We start from the raw sequence: 22,413 nt of genomic DNA, 5'->3' as shown, positions 1-22,413 counted from the left end.
CATCAACGAGAGCTTTATTATTTTTAGCAATACTATATATTATTATGTAACTTGCATGTGTAGCTGCTTCTTGGATACTGTTTACTTTCTTGAAAAAATTTTGTCGGCCTGATAATTTTTTACCAAGACTTTCTGCATTTTGTTTTCTTTCACATTCAAACATTGCTTCGTAATTGGAATTCTTATGCTTTGATGTGACATGACGAGAAATGTTATATTCTTTGAAGACTGTTACAGCTTCACTGCAGATGAGACACTGGTTTATCTTTTACAACTGTAAAAAAATATTTCCAGGTCCATTCATCATTAAAAGGACGGCACTCTGAATCAACTTTATATTTTTAGTAGCCATTTTGGGGTTGAATTATTTCACGAATAGCCCAAACAAGCACTAGCTAAGCTATACTTATAATAATTTCACCACTATTCACAATGATGCTATATGTCCATGATCTTTCCATACGCCATGAATAACATTTAAACTCGTGGAAAACGAAAAAGCCGCTGGTTGGAGCTAAAAATGCACAGTTTGCCACATGTGAAGTCTAATTCACCTATATTGGATTCCCATATATCTGCTCCCCGAGAAAGAGATAACGCTTGCTGGCGCCAGTCTAGAGATATACCTAACAAAATGCTATTTCCGTCGATTTATGTTATGTAGAACAAAAATAGATAAATTAAAAAAATCATCAGTCTTTGAAAAAAAGGAAGAAAAAAATAATATTTAAGCAAAGTAGGAAAGGAGATGGATTTTAACTTGCCTCGGACCGGCAAATTAAAATTCTATCCGCGGGCCGTAGTTTGCCCATCCCTGGTATAGAATTAGCAATATGTCCACAGAAAAGGAGAATCTTTTGAATTTTAGAAATTACTTTACAAGAATTTTAATTAAATTCTAATATAACAGAAAATGTAACAGAAATAATAACGTGAAAATAAATGTAACAATAATCATCATTTATTATATTATAAATGATTAGAATTCAGATCTTTTGACAAATCATAATACGACTTTTAAAAATGTGTTTATTCTAAATGTTATATTTCCATAAAAGCATATTTTGCTTTGAAAAAAAAGTCTTTCATGATAATTAGAGGCCCTTTCAAACATAAAAAACAGCTTGTTTGAAACTTATTATGCAGTAAAGGCTACGAAATATCTTTGAAATTTTTTGGGAGATATAGAAATGTCTTTTTTTTTTAAATTTATTTATTGACTGAATGTTCATATAAACAGATTTTAAAAAGAATAAATAAAAAATAGTACAGGGGGGGAATCTGAAAGCTTTCAGATTTTACATTACACACAAAGGGATGTTGCATTACGCACTTTTTTAATGTTTTGTGTGTCACCTTTATTTATTATATATCAATTCTTCGCACTTAAACCATAAAATTCAATTCAACAGCAATATTGCAAAATAATTCTAAAATGAACATATCTTTAGAATTTCCAATATACAGTCTCGCTCACTGGAGATATTTTTTTTTTTTTTTTTCCAATACAGTGTTGCTACTACTTGCTTTCAAATCGTTTAGTTAATCAGAAAAGTATTACAAAATACAAAAACGATAATAAAACAAATTCCAAATTAGGGCTTCCAGATGCCCATATTTGGTGGAGAATTATGTGATTCAAAATTCGATGGCTCTAGGTACCGCTGTTTTATCCCAATGTGAGAAACATACATACATTTATGTAGATTCATCATTATTTAATTTCTTTAAATATAACACAGGGCGATAATATTTGATGAAAACAATTTGGAAAGTGAATGTTTTCAACGCAAAATACCAAAATGAAATTAATTTGGGCATAGCCCAAAGCAGTATTTTTTTTTAACGTTTTGGGTGTTACCTTTATTTATTAAATATCATGTTCTTTGCCCTTAAACCATAAAATTCAATTCAACAACAATATCACAAAATATTTAAAACAGCAGAATAGAATTTTTAGAATTTCTGATACACAGTCTCATGCGCTGGAGATAAAAATGCTTTTTTTTGTAGTGTTCCTATTGCTCGCTTTGAAATCATTGAGTATCTTAATTAAAAATTCATTAAAGTTCTATAAAATAGATAATAAAGCAAATTTCAAATTTGGGCCCCCATATGCCCATATTCTGGTGGAAATGTACGTTATTCAAAATCTGATGGCTCTAGGTACCATTATTTTATCACAATGCAAGACACATACATACACTTATGCAGATTCTTAATTATTTAATTTCTTTAAATATAACACAGGGTGATAATATTTGGGAGCAACAATTTGAAAAGTGAACTGACATTTAAAGTTTTCAACACAAATGTCAAAACAAAAATAATAGCCCTTCTGTGCTAACGCCCTTTGGGCTAACAATGTCAATTTTTTTCTTTTTCTTAAATCATAACTATTTTTTATCTAATTGTGATTTCCTTGAGACTGCATTTTACTTCTTTTCATTTTATTTCATCTGAGTCATTTGCTATTTTTTTTAACTTTGTGAACTACTTTCTTTTAAACCCCAAAAATTCTTACTGTTTGTGATCATCATAAAGTCATACTGAGCAAGTGGGTCCCAATGCAATGCAAGTGAACTCTGATCATTTCCTTAGAAATCTGAAAGCATTCAGCAAGTTCACTACAGACTTGACTGCTGTCCTCCTCTGCAGCTGCTTTCAAGACCCAGCCATCCAGCAACCGTGGTCACCCACTTCAAGGTTCATCACAAAGGCACAAATCTCCCAATCTGAATTTCTGAATCAATACTCAATGATATGTTTACACATAGAATTCTTCCCAGATACCTGACATATTAAATAACTTAATGCAGCTACTGACAGACCTTCTTTAAATTCATACAGCAAACAATTTGCTAAAATACCTTGATCCTCTTTGAAACTGGATTGATTGCTATATGTGTATGTGCAATGTACCTGTATTAGTGAAAGTTAATGGCTACACTAACCCTCCATTGCTTTTCTAGCATTTTTGTTACTTTATTTCATTATTCTTTGAACTGTTTACATGCACTACATAAGTCTTTCAATTCAAAAATGTATCTTACCTGTATGCATTCATCTGTGTGTAAACTGGTTCATAAAACACTAATTCAGGTTCCCTAAAAAATTCAAATTTGTAGTGTTAATAGTAATGTAAATATGTTAATAGCAAAGTATGAAATCCAGAATTTTGTAGAATACCTAGACATTTTACAGAATGCCGAAAACTGGCCAGCAATGTATGAAATGATTAAACATTTCGCGCGTTATCTAGGCATTCTATAGAATCCCAAATGACCAACTAGCAAAGTATGAAATACATCATCATATTATATACAAATGCTTATGGAAAGTATATAATAGCTTATGCAATATACAGGCAAATGCAATGACTAAGACAGATAATAGTTTCTACAAACTTCTGAAAGAATTTTATAACAACTATATTCAAAACCACAGTTTATTTTATGTTCTAAGAACCTGCTTAAAAATGAAGATATTCTTGACCATGCAATTCTTCTCTGTTTAGTTGCAATTGCTTAGAATTAGTGAGTAATGTAGGAATGTAAATAGTGAAATGAATTCAAAATTTCATTCAAGCCAATCCACATTCCAACAAACAGCTTAATTTTAACTTCTTATTTTTTATATGAATTTTTTTTTTTTTTTTTTTTTTTTTTTTTTCTCTTTATGAAAAAAGGCATAAATTTTGTTTTGTACAACTTTTTTTATTTTTTTATGTATTCTGAATTAAAAAAATTTTAATGGCATTCTTTCCTTATTTTTTCAAAATAACATTTGTATTTACGGGGAATGAACACCTTTTAAATAACAGCCTTATCATTACCTTTTTCTTCATATTTTGCTTAACACTTTGGCTGCCGTGCACATTTTACGTGGTTTGCCCATGGTGCCAATATGATTTTTTTTTATTATGTAATGTATATTATGTTGAAATATTATCTACGGAAGATGAGTTATATAAATGTGTTTAATGTATTTTTTGTGGTGGGGGTCAATGGTGACCCCGAGACACGATTTTGCGATTTATTATTCTTCAAACCATAGTAACAATGATGTTATTTAAAAATTTATCAGTATCGATATTTACTCTAATTATGTATTTTTACTATTGGTCACATTGCCAGTCACCGGTAGCCCCCACGCGCTGTAGCCAAGTCGAGTGCCCACCACCGGTGACCCCTCCCGGCAGTCAACCTGCTAACAGCATTTGTTATTCTGTAGAATGCTTAGGTATTATATACAGTCTCATAATGAAGTATGAAATAGTTCTCATATTTCTTACTTTGCCTAAAATTGCAAGGCATTAGATAAAATGCCTAAGTATTCTTAAGAATGCTGGTGTTTCATACTTTGCCAGTAACATATACATATTAAATGAAAATATAAATAACATTTAAATCCAATACATATTCAAACTGGTGCATACCAATATAAAAACAAAATTGTTTGCTTAAAGCATATAAACCATTATGAATAAATAAATATACCAGTCTAGAAATGAGATCAATAGATTGTATTTTTACTTATTACTTTATTTGTATTGCATTTATATTTCTATATAATGAATAAATACACAGTAAAATGGAGTTAACCTAATCTAATTATGAGCTAAAAGCAACAACAAATGGTGGTAATAAAGCAAAATAAAATAAAAAAATATATATACAAAATATTTTTTTTGACTTGGTCTACTCAGAATAATTTTATTTTTTAAAAATTTGTTTATGTTTTTGATGCTATAATTTTGCATTTGTCTGCACTGCTTACTTAATCTTATATGGGTTGGACTGATTAAGGCACAGATTGCTTTGTCTTTCAGAGATTAAGTTTTAAGCTTTGTCTTTAGTGGTTCAGAAGGAGACTGATTTATTTATTTAATTTTGTTGCACCAACCTACAGATGACTGATGCAGCGAAGGGTGTAAATTTCTCACTTCTTTTTGGTTTTTGCCATATTTTACTTCTTTTTCTTGCTTTTTGTTACTAGCATAAGTTTATTGCAAATTGAAGATAGGATGACTTTTAATTGTCTTATTATTTTTTACTTTAATTTGCATTACTTATATATATATGTGTGTGAGGAATATAGTATCTCTCTCACTGTATATATAAATACAAACACACACCATATTTCCTTACATATTCCTGCCACCAGGCTCTGAAATTTTTAAATATTTGTATTTTCTTCTTCCTCTGTGCGTTCAGAGGAGGAGCTCCTAATTTTAAAATGGGCCTGTCCATGTAATAATTGTTTGTGTCTTAGTAACTAATACAAACCTTCAAAAACTACCTGTGATGATCATATCAAACATCTTTCCTTTCTATCTGTTGAATTTTATGCCAGCCTAATATAAGAACCGACCAATCACAGAAAAAAAAAAAAATTAATGTTCAGTCTATGACTTTGCTGAGTCAGCTACACATTCACCTTCTCTAATTATTTATGAATGATCTGAAGCCCCACAGTTGACTTTCCCGAAAGCAGGGCTTATCCCCAAGCCTCTGATACAAGGACTACTGATCAGCCAACTGACATATGTGAGGACGACAAGGTGCCTTCTGTTTAACTGAATCAGAGGCAAAGCAGTGTGTTGGGGACAGTACCTTACCTCTCAGCTAACAAGACCCTCCATTCCAGTGACATAGGTCTCCACGTATAACAAACACGTGGACATTTTTTCTCACCACTCGAAAACTAAAAACAAGGGCTGTTCCAGTTTCTCATGGCGAGACCCAACCTCCAAAGAGGACAACCACAAGTGAGAAGGGAAGGAAAAAAAGTTTCAGCTAAGAGGACAGGAGGCAGAAAAAAGTATACATCACTGGGGCTCCAGGATCGTGACACCAGTCTCACCAAGAAGACGATCCCCTGAAGGACTACACCCGGGATTACTACCCTTGCACTTGAAAACGTGAGCCCCTGAGGGAACGTCATGAAAAGAATAACTATTATATATATATATATATATATATCAAATAGATATAATAATTAACAAGTGCAATGCCAAGGCTGTGCATGATGCTGAATTAAAGCAAAAGTAAAAGCATATTACTGTATACATAGGGAGAATGAAACTGTTGTTCCTCCCATGAAAATAGCAATATATTTTCACTTGAAAATACATCAGAATACTGCACAAATTCAGCATTGCATAAATTAATCATTATATATTTTATTATTGCTATTTCTATATAATGAATAAATACACAGTAAAATGGAGTTAACCTAATCTAATTATGAGCTAAAAGCAACAACAAATGGTGGTAATAAAGCAAAATAAAATAAAAAATGTGCAATATAAATATACATTTGGCACTCTGGTACAAAGCTGGTAACTGGCACCCTGTTCACAGACAAGTACCAAATAATAATAATTAAGCAGATTGTGACACATTATTCTTTTAATTTAGTTGCAGTCTTAAAAATTCTGAAATTTATAGATGCTTAATGGTACTTTATATTTTCTACTCACTAAAAGTATTAACACAGAAAATATAATTTCATATTTACAGCATTTTAAAAATTTTTTATCAAAACACTGCAAACTACAATTATTGTTGTTATTATTATTATTACCTTTTATCAGACTTGAAGATGGAGAATTTCACATCTTTCAGGTATCGTGACATAGCTTGTTCTAGAGATGATACTAAAGGATGCCTAACAGACCCAGATGAAAGCATCTGAGCACTACGTGCTTGAGATGACAACTGATCAATCCAAGCTTGTAGATATTCTTTTTTGATGGACTGAAAGAGAGAATCACATTAGACTAGTATGAAGCTATGTCCATATCTTATTAGTCTACAGCAATGATGTCCACCACTGCTGTAGCTCACAAGCACCTGGTAGCCAACAGTCTTGTCTTTAAGTGCTTGGCAGCCACAATTACAATACCACCCGACACAATTTTACTCTAATCCTAATGTAAAATATACGGTGCCTGCTTTAACACAAGCCTTGTCTGCTGCTGGTGACATTAAACATCTGCATACATGATTAAACCTCCATGAGATCCAGACATGCATTTTGCAGTGTGCTTGTTGACATGAGTAATGTGCCACAGCCATCAGAAAGAAAACTTACCACTTCAACAATGAATGGGAGGAGTTGTTATTTACAAATATTGGTGAAAAAGTTTGTTTATGCATGGCACTGAATGTTGTCATCATCAAATGTTGAACAGCATCATAAAACCATTCATGAGGATTTCAATAGTAAATATCCATTCAGCTCTCGTTTATATAGACATAAAGTTCAGTCACTGAAATGTCCTCTAAAAGCTCAAAAAGCAGTCTTTCTACCCTCAGATACAAAGCAAAGAGTCATACAAAACTATCCTTAAAAGTAAGTTACATTTTTGTAAGTTACATTTGATTCCGAAACAAAACATAAAAAATATTGCAACAGAATGAAAGTCAAGATTTTCTAGACTTGATAAATTCCATAACAGATATAGTGCTATATCTAGAAGTAACAAAAAATACTAATTAAACACTCTATCTAAAAAAATCATAAGGGGTACATCCATCCACCAGTTTAACCAGTGATTCATATGACACACTCAGGTGTCAGATAACATTGGTGGCTGGTGCATATGTAACACACCTGTCCCAAAAGGGTTAAGATTTCAATTAATTATAATTCCAATGCAAAGTCTCATTCGGAGGATTTAAATCCTTACGGCAACTGGCTTTAGATCAAGAAAAACACAGTACAGTCAAAAGTCATTAATTCGGACACCCATAATCCGGAATGATCCATAATTCGGACCTCAAAGCTACAAACTTTCTGCACATGCGTCGCGTTGACGCAGACTTTTCCGGCTGCGTAAGACCTTTACGGCTGCGAATATGCGTGTGTGCATGCACATAATTTACGCATACGTGCTTAATGTATAACAGACGGTATAAGCTAAGCTAAAATTATCTAATTCAGTTAGTGTTGCAGATTGCGTTATTCCTTAATCTTCGAATTGGATCCGGCTTATTATTTTTTGCAGACTGTTAGAGCAATTTTATAAAAGAGTCAAATAGAATTTCCGATATATATTTACTAATATGTAAAAGATCTACAAAGAGAAAGTATGTTTCGAAGTCCATTAAAAAAAAAGTGGAATTGCTGCAAAAAATGGATAAAGGCATATCCTTTGCTTCTCTCACCATTCCGAAATCTGTTTATCAATTTAAGGCGGCGGGGGCGGGGGACTTCGCGGCACAATGAATTGGAAGTTGATCTGTCAGAACTATCCTTATCTTCAGGGCAGATGTTTTTATTTTATTTGGCTTATAATTCCTTACTAAATGTAGTATTTCATCTCGATGTACTCCGTCTTTGATATGATTTAAATCAAATTCCTCATCATTATAATTCGCTTCCGATAGTGAAGAAAGTGACACAGAGGTTATTGAAAACGAAAAAATTTCGATTGACAAATTAGTCGGTATTCTCGACACAGCAATTATAGGACTTCAACAGCAGAACTTTGTAACTGAAGAAGAAATTATGTCTGTTTATAGAATTAAAGAGAAAGTATTATCACATAAAACGATGCAACTTAAACAACTTACACTAAAAGAAATGTTTAATAAAGTAAACAAATAAATATTAAGCTTTTTTTTTTTTTGTAAATTTTGATACCCTTTAGATCATAATTGTTCTTTATTTCATAAATTACGGTTTCATATTTTTAATTTTATAATTTCTGCATGCTGTCTTACCAGATTTAAACTGATGATCTATAATCCGGAAAAATCGATAATCCGGAATCGCCGAAGTCCCAACGAGTCCGGATTAAAGACTTGAATTGACTGTATAATGGGATAATCTTTATCATCTAGAAAAAGAATATTACATGACATGCAACATAATTGAATAGATCAATAAACAACAGATCTTAATAGATCAATAAAATTCTTCTGTTAAGAATGTGGTTTGATGACTCGAACAGCTGACTTTTAAGCATGGACACACATTAAACCTTCCTCTGATTCAGACGAACAGTCAAACGGCAACCCATTTGCAGCATTGTCATACTACTTTATTCCTGTTTAGCTTGTGCATATATGTGAAAGAAATGCTCTACAGTTTTTATTTTAACCAAAAAAGGATCATAGCATATGCCATTCCCACAAATGAAATCTTCTTCTTTGTTCTAACATTCATCTGCATTAGCATTTTGTAAAATCAATCCAAATAATCAACAGAATTTGGGATTTTTTTTCAGTCATTTGAAAAATTAATTTATAAGATGTACCCTTAAATAGTGTAAAATAAGAACTAATTGCTTCATAGCATGAATGCTCAGTTCACAATAGTGATAGAAAATTTGTGGGGCATAATGCATTACTATCACTAGCAAATTTCAAATTGAATTAGCTCCTACTTCATTTGGCTATTATAATTATTTACAAACTATAACTTGCAGATCAAGAAACAAACTAATATTTAACAATTTAATAAGAAATAACAAGATTGCAACAAACATTTAAAAAAAAATTAATTTAAATTTCATTTCATTCTTCACTGCTGTTTCTTGCACATGAATTTTTCTTATTCTTTTGAATTTTCTCAAAACGTGTTAGCAAGCTGCCATTTTGAAAATTATTTTTGGTTCAGGTACATCAGTTTGGCACCAAAGCTAAAACTCATCAAACTCATTATAACTAACTAATTCTAACAAGTAGCAACAGTTTAATTAAATCAAAATGCTTGTTATGTATAAAAAGTATCAGGTAAAATAGACAACGGCAAAAAATTCCATGCTTTGAGTGAAATCTAAAGTGTACTCTATACGTATTCAGGAAACTGTTATTGATTAAAGAAATTTAGAACTATCTAAGTTTTTCTGTGAAAGTGTATCAGCATTAACACAATATTTTATCAATTACTATATTTGACGGCATATAAGACACACCCTTATTTAGACGGCCACACACAAGGACAAATTTTCAATAGCATGGTTTCTTTTAGTTCTCATGTTTCGTAAAAGCCAAATAAACAATTATTGAATGCAATTACCTTCACGTATAAGACGCGGGTAACTTTTTTGAGACCAAATTTAGGAAAAACAGTGCATCTTATATGCTGTCAAATATGGTAATTTAGTACAGCCTATATTTTTTAAAATCTTACTTACTGGAGATTGGGTAACTGTTTTTATTATTATCTCTTCCACCCCAATCCAGAAACAGGAAACATACTAAAATATAAACTGCAGGATAATAAATAAGACAATAACTTACCAAACTTTCTGAAAAAATTCCTGTGCTTAGAGTTTCACCACTTATGTTGTACATATGCCTGGCTAAAGATTCAGCAATTATTTTTACATTTCTAGCAAGTTTATCAACATTAATATTTTCCCTAAAAAAACAAGAATGATAAAAAAAATTATGAAGTATATACATATATTTGCACTATATGTAAAAAATTTGAAAGAAAAATTTAACAAAATATTTATACACTTTATTACATTTATGACATTGACAAAATGGCACATGCTTGTTTGAGTATGAAAAATGCAATGAGATTACAAATATCACCATGCATAAATATTAAAAAATTTTTATAAACAAATACATTCAATGTTAAGTTTTGTCTTGAAGGAAAAGATAAAAATAATGATAATGAAACTTAATTTTTTCTAAATATGTACATAAAGAAAATAAATAAAAAGAACAGCAACTACTTTAGAAATATAAGATTTAAAGATGATATATGTTATATTATATAATAAAGATTATTCTTGATTACTATCACTTTTAATAAAATGCTTAGTTAAATACATCATTAGATTTCAACTTAAATTATATTGCTTTTAGAAAAGCTTTTAAAAAAATATATCTTCTCCACGAAATAATCTACTTGGCTAATTATTTTGAATCAATCAGTAAACTAAATGATCAAAGTACAGTTTTATTACAAGATTTATTCACAGAACTCCAAGGAAAGATTTTACAGTTAAAAAATGTAGAACTATCTTCTTTTAAATTATAGCTTTTTTATGAAAGTTTATGTTTTCTGAAATAGCTGAGAGATAATAGGGGAGTGTTTATTCTGATGAATACACCTAAAAAAAAGGGGTGAGAGAGATAAGAGCTCCTTTATTTCACGGTTTGATTTCTTTATTTGCATTATATTCAAAAACTTGAAAACCAGGTAAATAAAATAAAATTTTAAAATAAATAACTGAGTTTTAATAATTTCAATAAAAAAAATACATTACCAGAAATAAAACTCCAAATACATCAATTAAACTAAAACTAAACTTAATGGCACAACAGCCCTAATGGGCCAAGGCCTGAAATCTGCTTTCTTGACCGTGGGCCCCAGTGAGCATATGCCCTGAACAAGTGGTCAGCTTGTCACATGAACCCCGCTGTTTAGCCCCCAAGAGAACTTGGTACTCATTTTATCGACCCACTGATTTCAAGAGATGAAAGGCTGAGTCAACCTTGCCCAGCACGGGCATCGAACCCCGGACCTGTGGTGCTGCTGAGCAACACGCTAACCACTGCACCACCAGGCTTATATATCAATTTACTATTAACTAATAGTTGAATAAATTTAATAATATCATAAATAAATTTTAATACTGTTATTAAAATCTAGTTACAGTACTATTAAAAATCAGTTTTCTATAAAACCCCAAGAGGACAAAACAAAGTTCTAATGGACTGGATTATTTATTTGGGATGGAGAAGGGGTACTGTTGCATATCACAACTACTCGCCTAGCTCTAACCTAGCCCTAATTTCATTCAAAAGCACCCTAGGAAATGGAGTCTTAAACCCTTTCCCTTCCAACCTCTCAAGAACTAATCAGCAGAACAGCTTAAAATTTTTTTAAATCCTTCACTCCACAAACACATTATAACCTCAAATACAGCACTTTAACCAATATTCAACAACCGTCAGTGACAGCCAGCTTCTGCTAACTACAATATATTTGGAAGAGCTAAAGGTTTCTGACAATCAAACTTTTAAGTAGCATTGTTCGAAGAAGAAAACAGCTAATTAGTTTTAAAAAAAAAATCTGACGTGGAAGCCAATTAAATTATGCACAATTTTTGCTGCACTTCATTTAAATTTATTTCATTTGAAAGTGAGATATGATCCCCATTTTCAAATTCAAAATTGAGAGCGTATGGGCTGTTTGAAATTTCTCAGGCTGATTATTAATCCCAGTCCATTATATATTGTAATACTATGCACAGATATCTTTGATTGCAGCAGTGTTGCCAATCATATGATAGTTAAATATAAAATAGATCATAAATTCTGAAAAATTAAAAAAATGCCTAGAGTAAAGTGTCCTTTTGAACAGGCTGATTGAAACCAAAATAAAGGTGCATAACCAAATGTTATTATAGCAGTACCATATACAAAATTTCCACATTTCTACACTTAACTATTTTTGAGTTATTTATGCAAAAAATTCAAACACATTTTGAGCAAAATGCTTTATTGGCACCCTTTCTACAATAAAAAAAGGCTGTACAAATAGATGTTAAAGCAGTCCCATACATAAAATTTCAATATTCTATGGCTAATCATTTTTGAGTTATGGGAGATACACAAGAATATTTCCACTGAAATTTGAAATTTTTCACAACACTCCCATTGCTATTTGCACAGTTAGCACAAGAAAGTAAAAACAAAAGACAAAATATTACTCTATAAAATTGTGTACAGATTTTTTTTAAGACTTGAATGTCCTATAAATTAGTCATATAAAATACATAAATTCTTGGATATTTATATCGAAGATATCTTTTAAAAAACTTTTGGGAATAATATTTTCTCCTACTGATTTCTGAATTTATTATATTATAAATCAGTAGTGTAATGCCGATAGCTTGCAGCCATGATGAAATCCAACAGCGTGATGTAATCAAGCCATTACGTCATCTTTTCTATTACGAACTCTGAAAGCAAAATGGCATAAATTAGGAGAATCATTTTCAGATGATGGATGATTGACATCAGAGGAATGTAGAAGCAGAGATGCCACTTTTGTTCTCGAAAATGTTAAATTTGTTTTCGTCATTTGTCTTCATTAAAATGTCTTTTGTTAATTAATTTGTTCATTATTATTTCTCCAGAAAAATTATCAGAATCCCGTTTCTGATCATTTTTGTGGGAATAACTTCTGAACGTACTGCAATTTTGTTTGCCACCCTGGATTACTACCATTCTTGAAGATGTATTGTTGCTCTATTGGATTATTTTATGATGTAGGATGAGCTACATTTCAAACAGAAACCTCATCAAATTCATGGAATTGGATTGGATTGGATTATGTGACAATGATTTAGATCGAATTAAATATAAATGTTGAAAAACTAGGCTTAGCTACCGACTGTTAGAATGTTGATAAACCAAAACTGCATTCTAAAATAGTGAGTAAATAGTGTGCAGCTCTAGTAAAGACTGTCAAACGATGGAATACTCGAAATCAAATCTCAAGATATGAATTTTGGTGAAAAATATCCATTGGAGATTATCTGTTCATGATCGCAGTGATGGAATTTTAATTCACTTCTGTTTCCATATTATGCCTTCTACATGGATAACGGATTACGCCTTATATGAAATGAGTATCTAAGCTTTATATTAAATGAAATGATTATGCCTCAATGAAATGATGATTAATGAATTAATTGCATGATGATTAATGAATGAAATGAAATTATTAATATATGATTAAGCCTTATAATGAAATAAGTGATTTTATTTTTATTAATTATGAATTTAATTGACATACCTGGAATGGAAGATGCTTTGAAAAGAGAGATAACACATAAACTAAAATTATTATACAAAATTATATTTAACGATATGGGCAACAGAAATAATAGAAAATGAGAGACAATTTAGTGGTTTCTCTTTAGCAGAGAACAGTAAAGAACTTAACAAAAAGCTAGAAAACATCAGCTTTTTGTTAATTTAAAGATTTCCAGGCTCATAAATTAATTTCCATTGCCAATATTTAATGTATTGATTACATAAGATGACTTAGCAACCCAAATTGTTTCTAATCTGAATAATCTAGAGTTACTTAAAAAAAAACGTAATTTTAAAAGATGAAAATGAAAGTGATTTAAAGGGTTACAATGGTGGGAATAATAATGTTGATAATAATAAAGTTCAAGATGAATCGAAAGAATTCTGGTGTCACAGCAAGACACCTTCCTTTCCAAAGTGTTAATAATAGTATTCTAAGTAGTACAACTGAGAATAAATAAATCAAATGTATTTCGTAATTGTACTATAAATGTTACTACTGAAGACATCAAATCTTTTGTCACTCAATTTGATGGCCACAAAAAGTCGTTAATTCGGACTCAATTTGATGGCCACAAAAAGTCGCTAATTCGGATAAAAGTCGTTAATTCGGACACCCATAATCCGGAATGATCTATAATGGGGACCTCAAAGCTAAAAAATTTCTGCGCATGCGCCGCTTTGGCACATGCGCACAGGTGTTTTACGCGTGCGCATAAGACCTTGACTACTGCGCATAAGCGTGTGCGCAAGTGCAGAATACGTTTTCGCCTGCGTGTTTAATGTATAACGAACGGTGTAAGCTAAAATTATCTAATTATATATTTCAGTTAATGTTAATGATTGCGTTGTTCCTTAAACTTCAAATTGGATCCCGCTTATTATTTTTTGCAGACCGTAAGAGCAGTTTTATAAAAGTAAACTTGAACTTTCGATTATGTCAAATAGAATTTCCGATGCTGGAACTTTCAAAGGATCTACAAAACGAAAGTATGTTTCGATGTCCAACAAACAAAAAGTGGAATTGCTGCAAAAAATGGATAAAGACATGAAGAATGTGACAGAGAGGTTAGTAAAAATGAAAAAATTTCGATTGACAAGTTAGTCGGTATTCTCGGCACAGCAATTAACAGGACTTGAACAGCGGAACTTTGTAACTGAAAAAGAAATTATGTCTGTTTATAGAATTAAAGAGAAAGTATTATCATATAAAACGAAGCAACTTAAACAACTTACATTGAAAGAAATGTTTAATAAAGTAAACAAATAAATATTAAGCTTTTTTTTTTTTTTTTTTTTTTTTTTTGTAAATTTTGATACCCTTTAGATCATAATTGCTCATTATTTTATAAATTACGGTTTCATATTTTTAATTTTAGAATTTCTGCATGCCATCTTACGAGATTTAAACTGATGATCTATAATCCGGAAAAATCGATAATCCGGAATCGCCGAAGTCCCGACGAGTCCGGATTAACGACTTTTGACTGTATTGAACGATTTGGACAATAGAAATAATAGAAAATGACTGAGACAATTTAGTGGTTTCACTTTAGCAGAGAACAATCATGAAAATGTCACAAAAAATGTCCACGAAAATGTCAGTAGTTGGGTCAAATGTTTTGAAGATGCAGCTGCCATTCTTCAATTAAATGGATTTGCAGAAACTGATTTTTGCTAAAAGCCTGATGACAGGCAAACTATTTGTTCTTAGTGAACCAAAGTTGAACTCATAGCAAGGTCTTTAAGAATGCTATTCTTGATGAATTTTGATCCAGCCACAATTTGGATGAACTGCATGAGTTATTATCGAAACAAAAAATGAAGAGCAACGAAACATTTGATGAGTTATTTTCTTTTTTTTAATTTGAAGAGAATTCCTAAAAATGGTTAAATTGAAGATGTTGCTTTAATAAGATACGTTATACATGGTATAGCAGGATCCGTGTTTAAAAAATCTTGCCTGTATGTGTCACAAACTTTTAAGTAATTTTAAGAACAAGTTGAAGCTTTATTAGCAGATACGTGACAATGAGAAAAAGGCATGAACATCAAAAACAAAAATTTGAAAGTAAACAAAAAAAAAAAAAAAAAATAATCTAGAAATAAATCTGACTATAAAAATTCTGTTAACCAAACAAAGCTGATAGTCGAGGAGAAATTCCCGAGAATCAATGTAATATGACTTATTTCAACTGCAGTGAAAGCGGTCATATTTCCAAACAATGTGTTCATAAAGATAAGGGCACGAAGTGTTTTAAATGTAAAGAATTTGGGCACCTCAAATGCTGAAATAAGAATTCTAAACCAAAGTAGCAACCATAAATATTGGTGTAATCTCAAAGTTTACCAAAGAAGTAAAAATTCATTATGTATGAGTAACCGTGTTAATAGACATAGGAAGCCAAACATCTTTGCTATGTGAATCTATTTTTGATAAATTAAGTGTCGAAAGGCTTGTGCCCATAATCTCAACACTGAGGGAGCTCGGTAAATGTCAAGTAAAATCACTAGATTTCTTTAAAGGTAATATTGATATTAATGGTTTCCTATGTCCTGCAGACATTTATGTTGTAGACAACAATGTGATGATGCACGAGGCCATTTCAGGCTTATATGTAATATTCAAAAGCGAAACACTAATAAACAAAAATGGGGTTACCATAAAAAAATAAGTCACAGAGTGTAGAGGAAGTAAATATTGTATCTATTTTATCTGTTGATGTAGCTAGTAACAAAAACAAAATAAATACTGCACCCAGTATTCCAAACTGCTTTAAGAAGACTGTCAGCATTTGCTTTCGAATTATATGCCAAGTAAGACCAAATCTACTAACACACAGTTAAAAATTTGTATTAAAAATAATGAACCAATCAGTCGCATATAAGATTCACAGAAAAGAAAATTGTGGAAATCCAAATACCCGATAATTCTTCGGAATATTCTAGCCCATTGGTCGTCATTAGAAAAAAAGATGAAACACCCAGAGTCTGCATTGATTATCCTCACTTAAACAAAGCTGTCATGAAGGATAGATTTTCCCATACCCTTACTGAAGATATCTTAGACTGCCTTCAAGAGGCACATGTTTTCAGCACTACTGATCTTAAAAATGGCTTTTTTCATGTGGACATCGAAAAAGAAAGTTGTTTGTTATGCATAAAGGATAGTAGCAGTTTTTGAAAGTGCTATTTGAACTCTGTAATTCACCAGCTGTATTCCAGCAGAGATTCATAAATACCATTTTTCGACTCTTAGTTAACGATAGCGTCGTTTTGCCGTATATGTAAGATATCAGCATTTTGTCCACCTCATATGAAGGGGGAATCAAAAGGCTGGATTAAGTTTTAAATTTATCAAGTGAATACGGATGAGAAATAAACTTTAAAAAATTTCAATTCATAAATAAACAAACTGACTTTTTTAGATCATGTCATGGAAAAGGGTAAAATTTTCTCATCCACCTTGAAGAACGCAAGCCATTATAAATTTCCCTGAACCATCTAATTTAAAGCAGATCCAAACTTTTCTCCGGTTGACAGGTATTTCAGAAAATTCATTCCTAAATACTCTAATTGCCAAGCCACTTAGCGACTTGCTAAAAAAGGGTAATAAGTTTAAATTCAGTTAAGAACAAAGGATCACATTCACTTGTTTGAAGTCTGTGTTAGCTAAGAAGCTTGTACTTACAATTTATAACCTTCATTATACAATTTATAAAACCCTCATTATAAAACTGAACTACAAACAGACACCAGCCTAAAAGGATACAGGGCGATTCTAATGCAGAAACCCCCAAGTCACAGCAACTTTCATCCCATTTATTTTATGACCAGGAAAACCTCTGATAGGGCCATTTTGAGTGTCCTTTGTTATTGGTCTATTCCAACTCTTATTTATTCTTTCTATGATCTCTTTTGCTATGTTTTTTGCTTCATTTCTGGTATAAACTGGGTCTTTAAAGTCCATCTTGCTATTCCTAAGGTCTTGTGTTAATTTACATTCTTTCACATAGTGCCTGCTATTTCCCAGCTTACCGCATAGTATACAGTTTGCGTTTTCTTGAATTTTTAATCTGTTCAGATAAGCCAGGAATCTACCATGACCTGAAAGGATCTGACAAAGGTCCTTCATCAGTTATAGTTTTCATATTTTTCGAGATTTCAATGTTTTCTAAGTAGTCCTTTCTACGGTCTGAATCTCTCCATTTTTTATTCCATTCTTTATATATATTTAGATCTATTTTCTTTATTGCTTTCCATTTAGATCCTTGGCAATCTATTCTTTCTATATTTACCTCAGTAGCAGCCTCTTTTGCAAGGGCCTCCACCGGCTCATTTCTTTCATATCCAAAGTGCATCTTCATAAAAGAAAATTTTATTCAATGTTTTGTGGTAAGATCCCTATAGAGTTCTTTCACTTCTTAAATATCAAAACTTGTCTGATCTGGGCTGGAGAGGCTTTCTAATACTGATAGAGAATCAGAATAAATCTGAATTGTATGCTGCCTTGACAAGTTTCTTTTATCCAATTTATTGCTTTTACAATGGCTGCTAACTCAGCTTGAAAAACAGAGTTAAATTCCTCTAGTTTATATTTTTTATTTTCTATTTCACAGCCACAGAAATACACAACCAAAGCCAGTCCAATTTCCTCTCCAATCCCGGAGCCATCTGTATATAAACGTCGATTTTTCCTATTGTTGGAGTCATATTAATATAAGGGATCGATATTCTCTCCTTTGAATTAAATTAGTATTTAGTTTTTCAAAGGTACTTCTTGTTACAAAATAATCTTCCTAGATTATAAAATCTTTCTTCCTAGTCCTTAATATAAAACTTCTGAAAAAAAATTTATAGGATAAGGAAAGAGGGAGGACACCCACCAGTACACATAGCACCTCTGTGGAGATGGTTGCCAAGCCACTTAGCTTGGGTCATGCACAGCAGCCAGCTTCTCTGTATTGTATCTAATTTCATTCTTAGGCATTGCAGCTCCGACGTTCTCGTTCCCCATGCTCCAATACCAGTTGTGATCATTGGAAATTCAATTGCAATCTAAAGAAGATATCAAACATCATCTCATCCCCAAGCCTGCCGAGGGCAAATGGACAAGTCGAGCGAATTAAACTAATCATCATATCAGGCTTAGCGAAACTGTCCTTCAAAAAACCATCCGAATGGTACCCATGACATCCAGAGAATCCTTAACATATCAGAGAAGCATTAACACTGCTCCGTTTGAATTACTCTTCAGTACCAAAATTAACAGTAAGGGCACCGATCAGCTCAAAGAACTGTTAGAAAGTGAGTTTCAATCTCAATTCGAGTCTTAAAGAAAAGAATTACAAAAGCAAGGCAAGAGACAAATTTCTCAAGTCCAACAAGAAAATAGACATACAACACCAAGAGAAAAGAAGCACAGCCATACAAAGTTGGTGACTTAGTAGCAATCAAAAGGGACTCAATTTGGACCACACTTAAAATTAAGAGCCAACTATTTCGGACCTTATGAGGTCACGAAAGTTAAGGATGGCAACACTTATGACGTAGTAAAGGAAGGGCAAATGAGGGGCCCATGTGCACCACACACATGCCAAATTCGTCAAGAAATGAACGGCGCTTTAAATTTTTCACGAATGGTTATTCTATTATTGTATATCTTGCCTTTTTTTTTTTTTTTTTTCTTTTTATGAATTTTGCAGTGTCTTGGAGGGCCAGTCCACTCTAGGATGACCAAGAATGTAGCACTGATCATTTGCAGCCATGACAAAATCCAGCAGCTGAGATATAACCAAGCCCTGACATCATCTTTTTTATTACGAGCTCTGAAAGCAAAAAGCCATAAATTAGGAGAATCATTTTCAGATGATGAACGACTGATGTTAGAGGAATGTAGAAGCAGAGATGCCACTTCTGCTGTAAAGAAATATGACAAATAATTACTTTTTCTTCTCGTAAATGTTAAATTTATGTTATCATCGTTTGTCTTCATTAAAATGTCTTTTGTTAATTAATTTACTCTTTGTTATTTCCCCACAGTATTTTTTGATTATCTGCACACCTAAAAAGGCTTTTTTTGTGAATTTATGGGAAAATATTCATTTAGCTGATAGCTACTGTTTCATTCATAAATAATAGTAAAAATTAGCATTTTATGAAAAAAATTTAAAAGCAGGAAGAAAATTTATATGGCAGACATCTTACACTAGGCAACTAAACATAAAATGCGATCAATGTATATTCAACTACATTACAAACATGTGTGAGTTGCTTGTGCATATATACTAGATAATGTGCCACAAGACAATACTATCCAATATTGAAACCAGCAGTATGGATAATCAGAAGGTATCCAATAATCTACCATTATTTCAAAAATTTTATTTGTATTTTTGGCAAAGATTATTATCTGAGCAATTCATACCTAGTAACTATGCTTCAATGATATATTTTGTAAATGCAACAATTGTATTTAATTGTAGCTCAAATTACCTATTTCATTTCTATTATAGTCAACCAATTTCCAGAAAAGCAAATTAAAATGGATACTTATACACACATGTAACAACCTCATTCCCCCCCCATAAAGCCATTAATATCTTACAGGACTTCTCTTGTTTTACTAATTTAAAAAAATGGAAGGAGAAAATATGTAAAAAATTCAAATGCTCAATTAAACCATACCTAAATTTTTGCATCAGTATTAAAACCTTTAGGTGTATTTTAAGATGTCATGAAGTAATGAGACCCCTCTCCCAAGGATTCATAAGTAATGCTTTTCCAGTTTTCCATACTAAAGAAGTATAAGTCTATTACATGCATAAGGTATCCCAGAATAAGCTGATGAGTAATTATGTGATTATGTAATCTGCCACTTTTAATTAGTTACTTATTTTTTAGATGACAGCATTAAAATTGATGGAAATTTTAATTATTTCTTTATCTCACCATATTATTGCACCTTCAAATGTGTATTTCAATACTGCTGTCTAAGAAATAAATAAGTACTTAAAATTAGTAGATCACATATTAAATTATTACCAGCTAATGTTTCACTCAATAAAATTAATTTCCTGCACCATAACCTATAGATTATTAAAATAAAATATTATGTGGCACTGTATTTCTTCATATATTTTCCCCAAATTTTTAGGACCAGGTTTTGAAAATTAACAAAAATATTCAAATAATATCCCATTGTTCAATGCATTTAAAAAACGAGCTCCCTTATCCTTTTCCGGCACGCTACCTTTTAAAATTGGAATTTCAATAAAAAATAATAATAATAATAATAATAATAATAATAATAAAACAGGTAGGCAGTTTAATTAGGCCTAGAGGAGTACACAAGTAAAAATTTTGTAAAGATAGCACTTATTGTTTTACTTCTCTGGATGTGCCCGAAGTGGGCACACTGATTGAAAAGAGTGCTGAAACGAGCATTGCTCGGAAGCGCATAAAAAAGTAAGAGATTTTGCCTACGATTAAAAAACACTAGATTCTGAACACTATTGCAGATTACCCAGGATGTGCCATGGGAACATCTGCTACTCAACAACCCCCTAAAAAGCTCATTTTTAGTTATATGATGATTATATGCTTATGAATGGGAAAAAAGTAACTTAGGTAAATGATATTTATATTTCATATTTACACTTTAGCCTATTTTTTTCATCGTGGTACTTTTCGAAGAAAGTGACGCTACCTTTAAAAAAGCACAACCCAATATTGCATGTTTTGCAAATATACTGGGATCCGTATCAGATTCACTATCTGAAAGCAATTCGTGTAGCACTTTCAGTGCTTTAGAAATGGTCAGCCCTCTCCGATCCGTTTGGAAAATAACTAAAAATCTGAAATAAAATACTAATATTATATCTACAATTTGAAACTGTAAACTATAAAATAAAAATGTCTACAACTCAAACCTATTAAACGTAACACTAAGAAAACTTCTTTGAACCAAAAACCAAAAGAGAAAAAGAGAACTCCTCTAGTGAAAAACCAAACAGCTAACTGATAAAATTAGCTTTGACCTTCAGGAAACCACTTCAACAATTTCTCAGTTGATAATTAAACCTCCCCTCCAAAAAAAAAAAAAAAAAAGAAAGAAAGAAAAAGAAAAGAAAAAAAGAAAAAGAAAAAAGAGAAAAAGAGAAAAACAAGAAATGAAACACAGATGTAGACCCACCTTTCTATGTTAATGAGCTGCAGAGAAACAAAGATACAGCTGCTCTTAGTGACCTAGACTCGCAATGTGCCCAGTCTGGAAACACTTTAGTTTCCCGTTCGATTTAAGGCAAGATTTCAAGGTAAAAATTTAAAACTAATATAGAATAAGGCATATAGCCAAAAAAAAAAAAAAATAACATAGAAATTTCCTTTCAAACAATTACTTTTATACCCTAAAAAAAATCTGGAAAATTTCTTGAAAAATGAGGGTCTTAAAAAACTAAATATGGATACAATATATGGACTGGTTTGTGTTGAGCTGCCATCTACTATAAATAAACAAGGTTCAGAGTAACCTATAGTAACCTTCAAATCCTTTTTCATTAAATTTTTCTGTACATATAGAAGAAAATCTTTTAGGTGTGCCCATGCCGCAAAG

At 31.7% G+C, this 22,413-nt stretch overlaps 1 protein-coding gene across 2 annotated transcripts in view; it reads right to left on the bottom strand.

Annotated features, from left to right (window-relative positions):
* Positions 1 to 22,413, bottom strand: part of LOC118205066 (BOS complex subunit ncln) — a 76,619-nt gene that overhangs the window by 22,851 nt on the left and 31,355 nt on the right. For both annotated transcript variants that reach the window (XM_035377349.2, XM_035377347.2), the window contains 3 exons: positions 10,257 to 10,377; positions 6,589 to 6,761; positions 3,054 to 3,107 (listed from right to left, as the gene is read on the bottom strand). In XM_035377349.2, coding sequence (XP_035233240.1) covers positions 3,054 to 3,107; positions 6,589 to 6,761; positions 10,257 to 10,377 — 348 coding nt within the window. The remainder of the gene's footprint in view (positions 1 to 3,053; positions 3,108 to 6,588; positions 6,762 to 10,256; positions 10,378 to 22,413) is intronic.

This window comes from Stegodyphus dumicola, chromosome 6, assembly GCF_044657685.1.
Source record: "Stegodyphus dumicola isolate Sdum_Otavi_A_Nest chromosome 6, ASM4465768v1".
Lineage (NCBI taxonomy): Eukaryota > Metazoa > Arthropoda > Arachnida > Araneae > Eresidae > Stegodyphus > Stegodyphus dumicola.
This window is presented reverse-complemented; position numbering and strand designations above follow the sequence as displayed.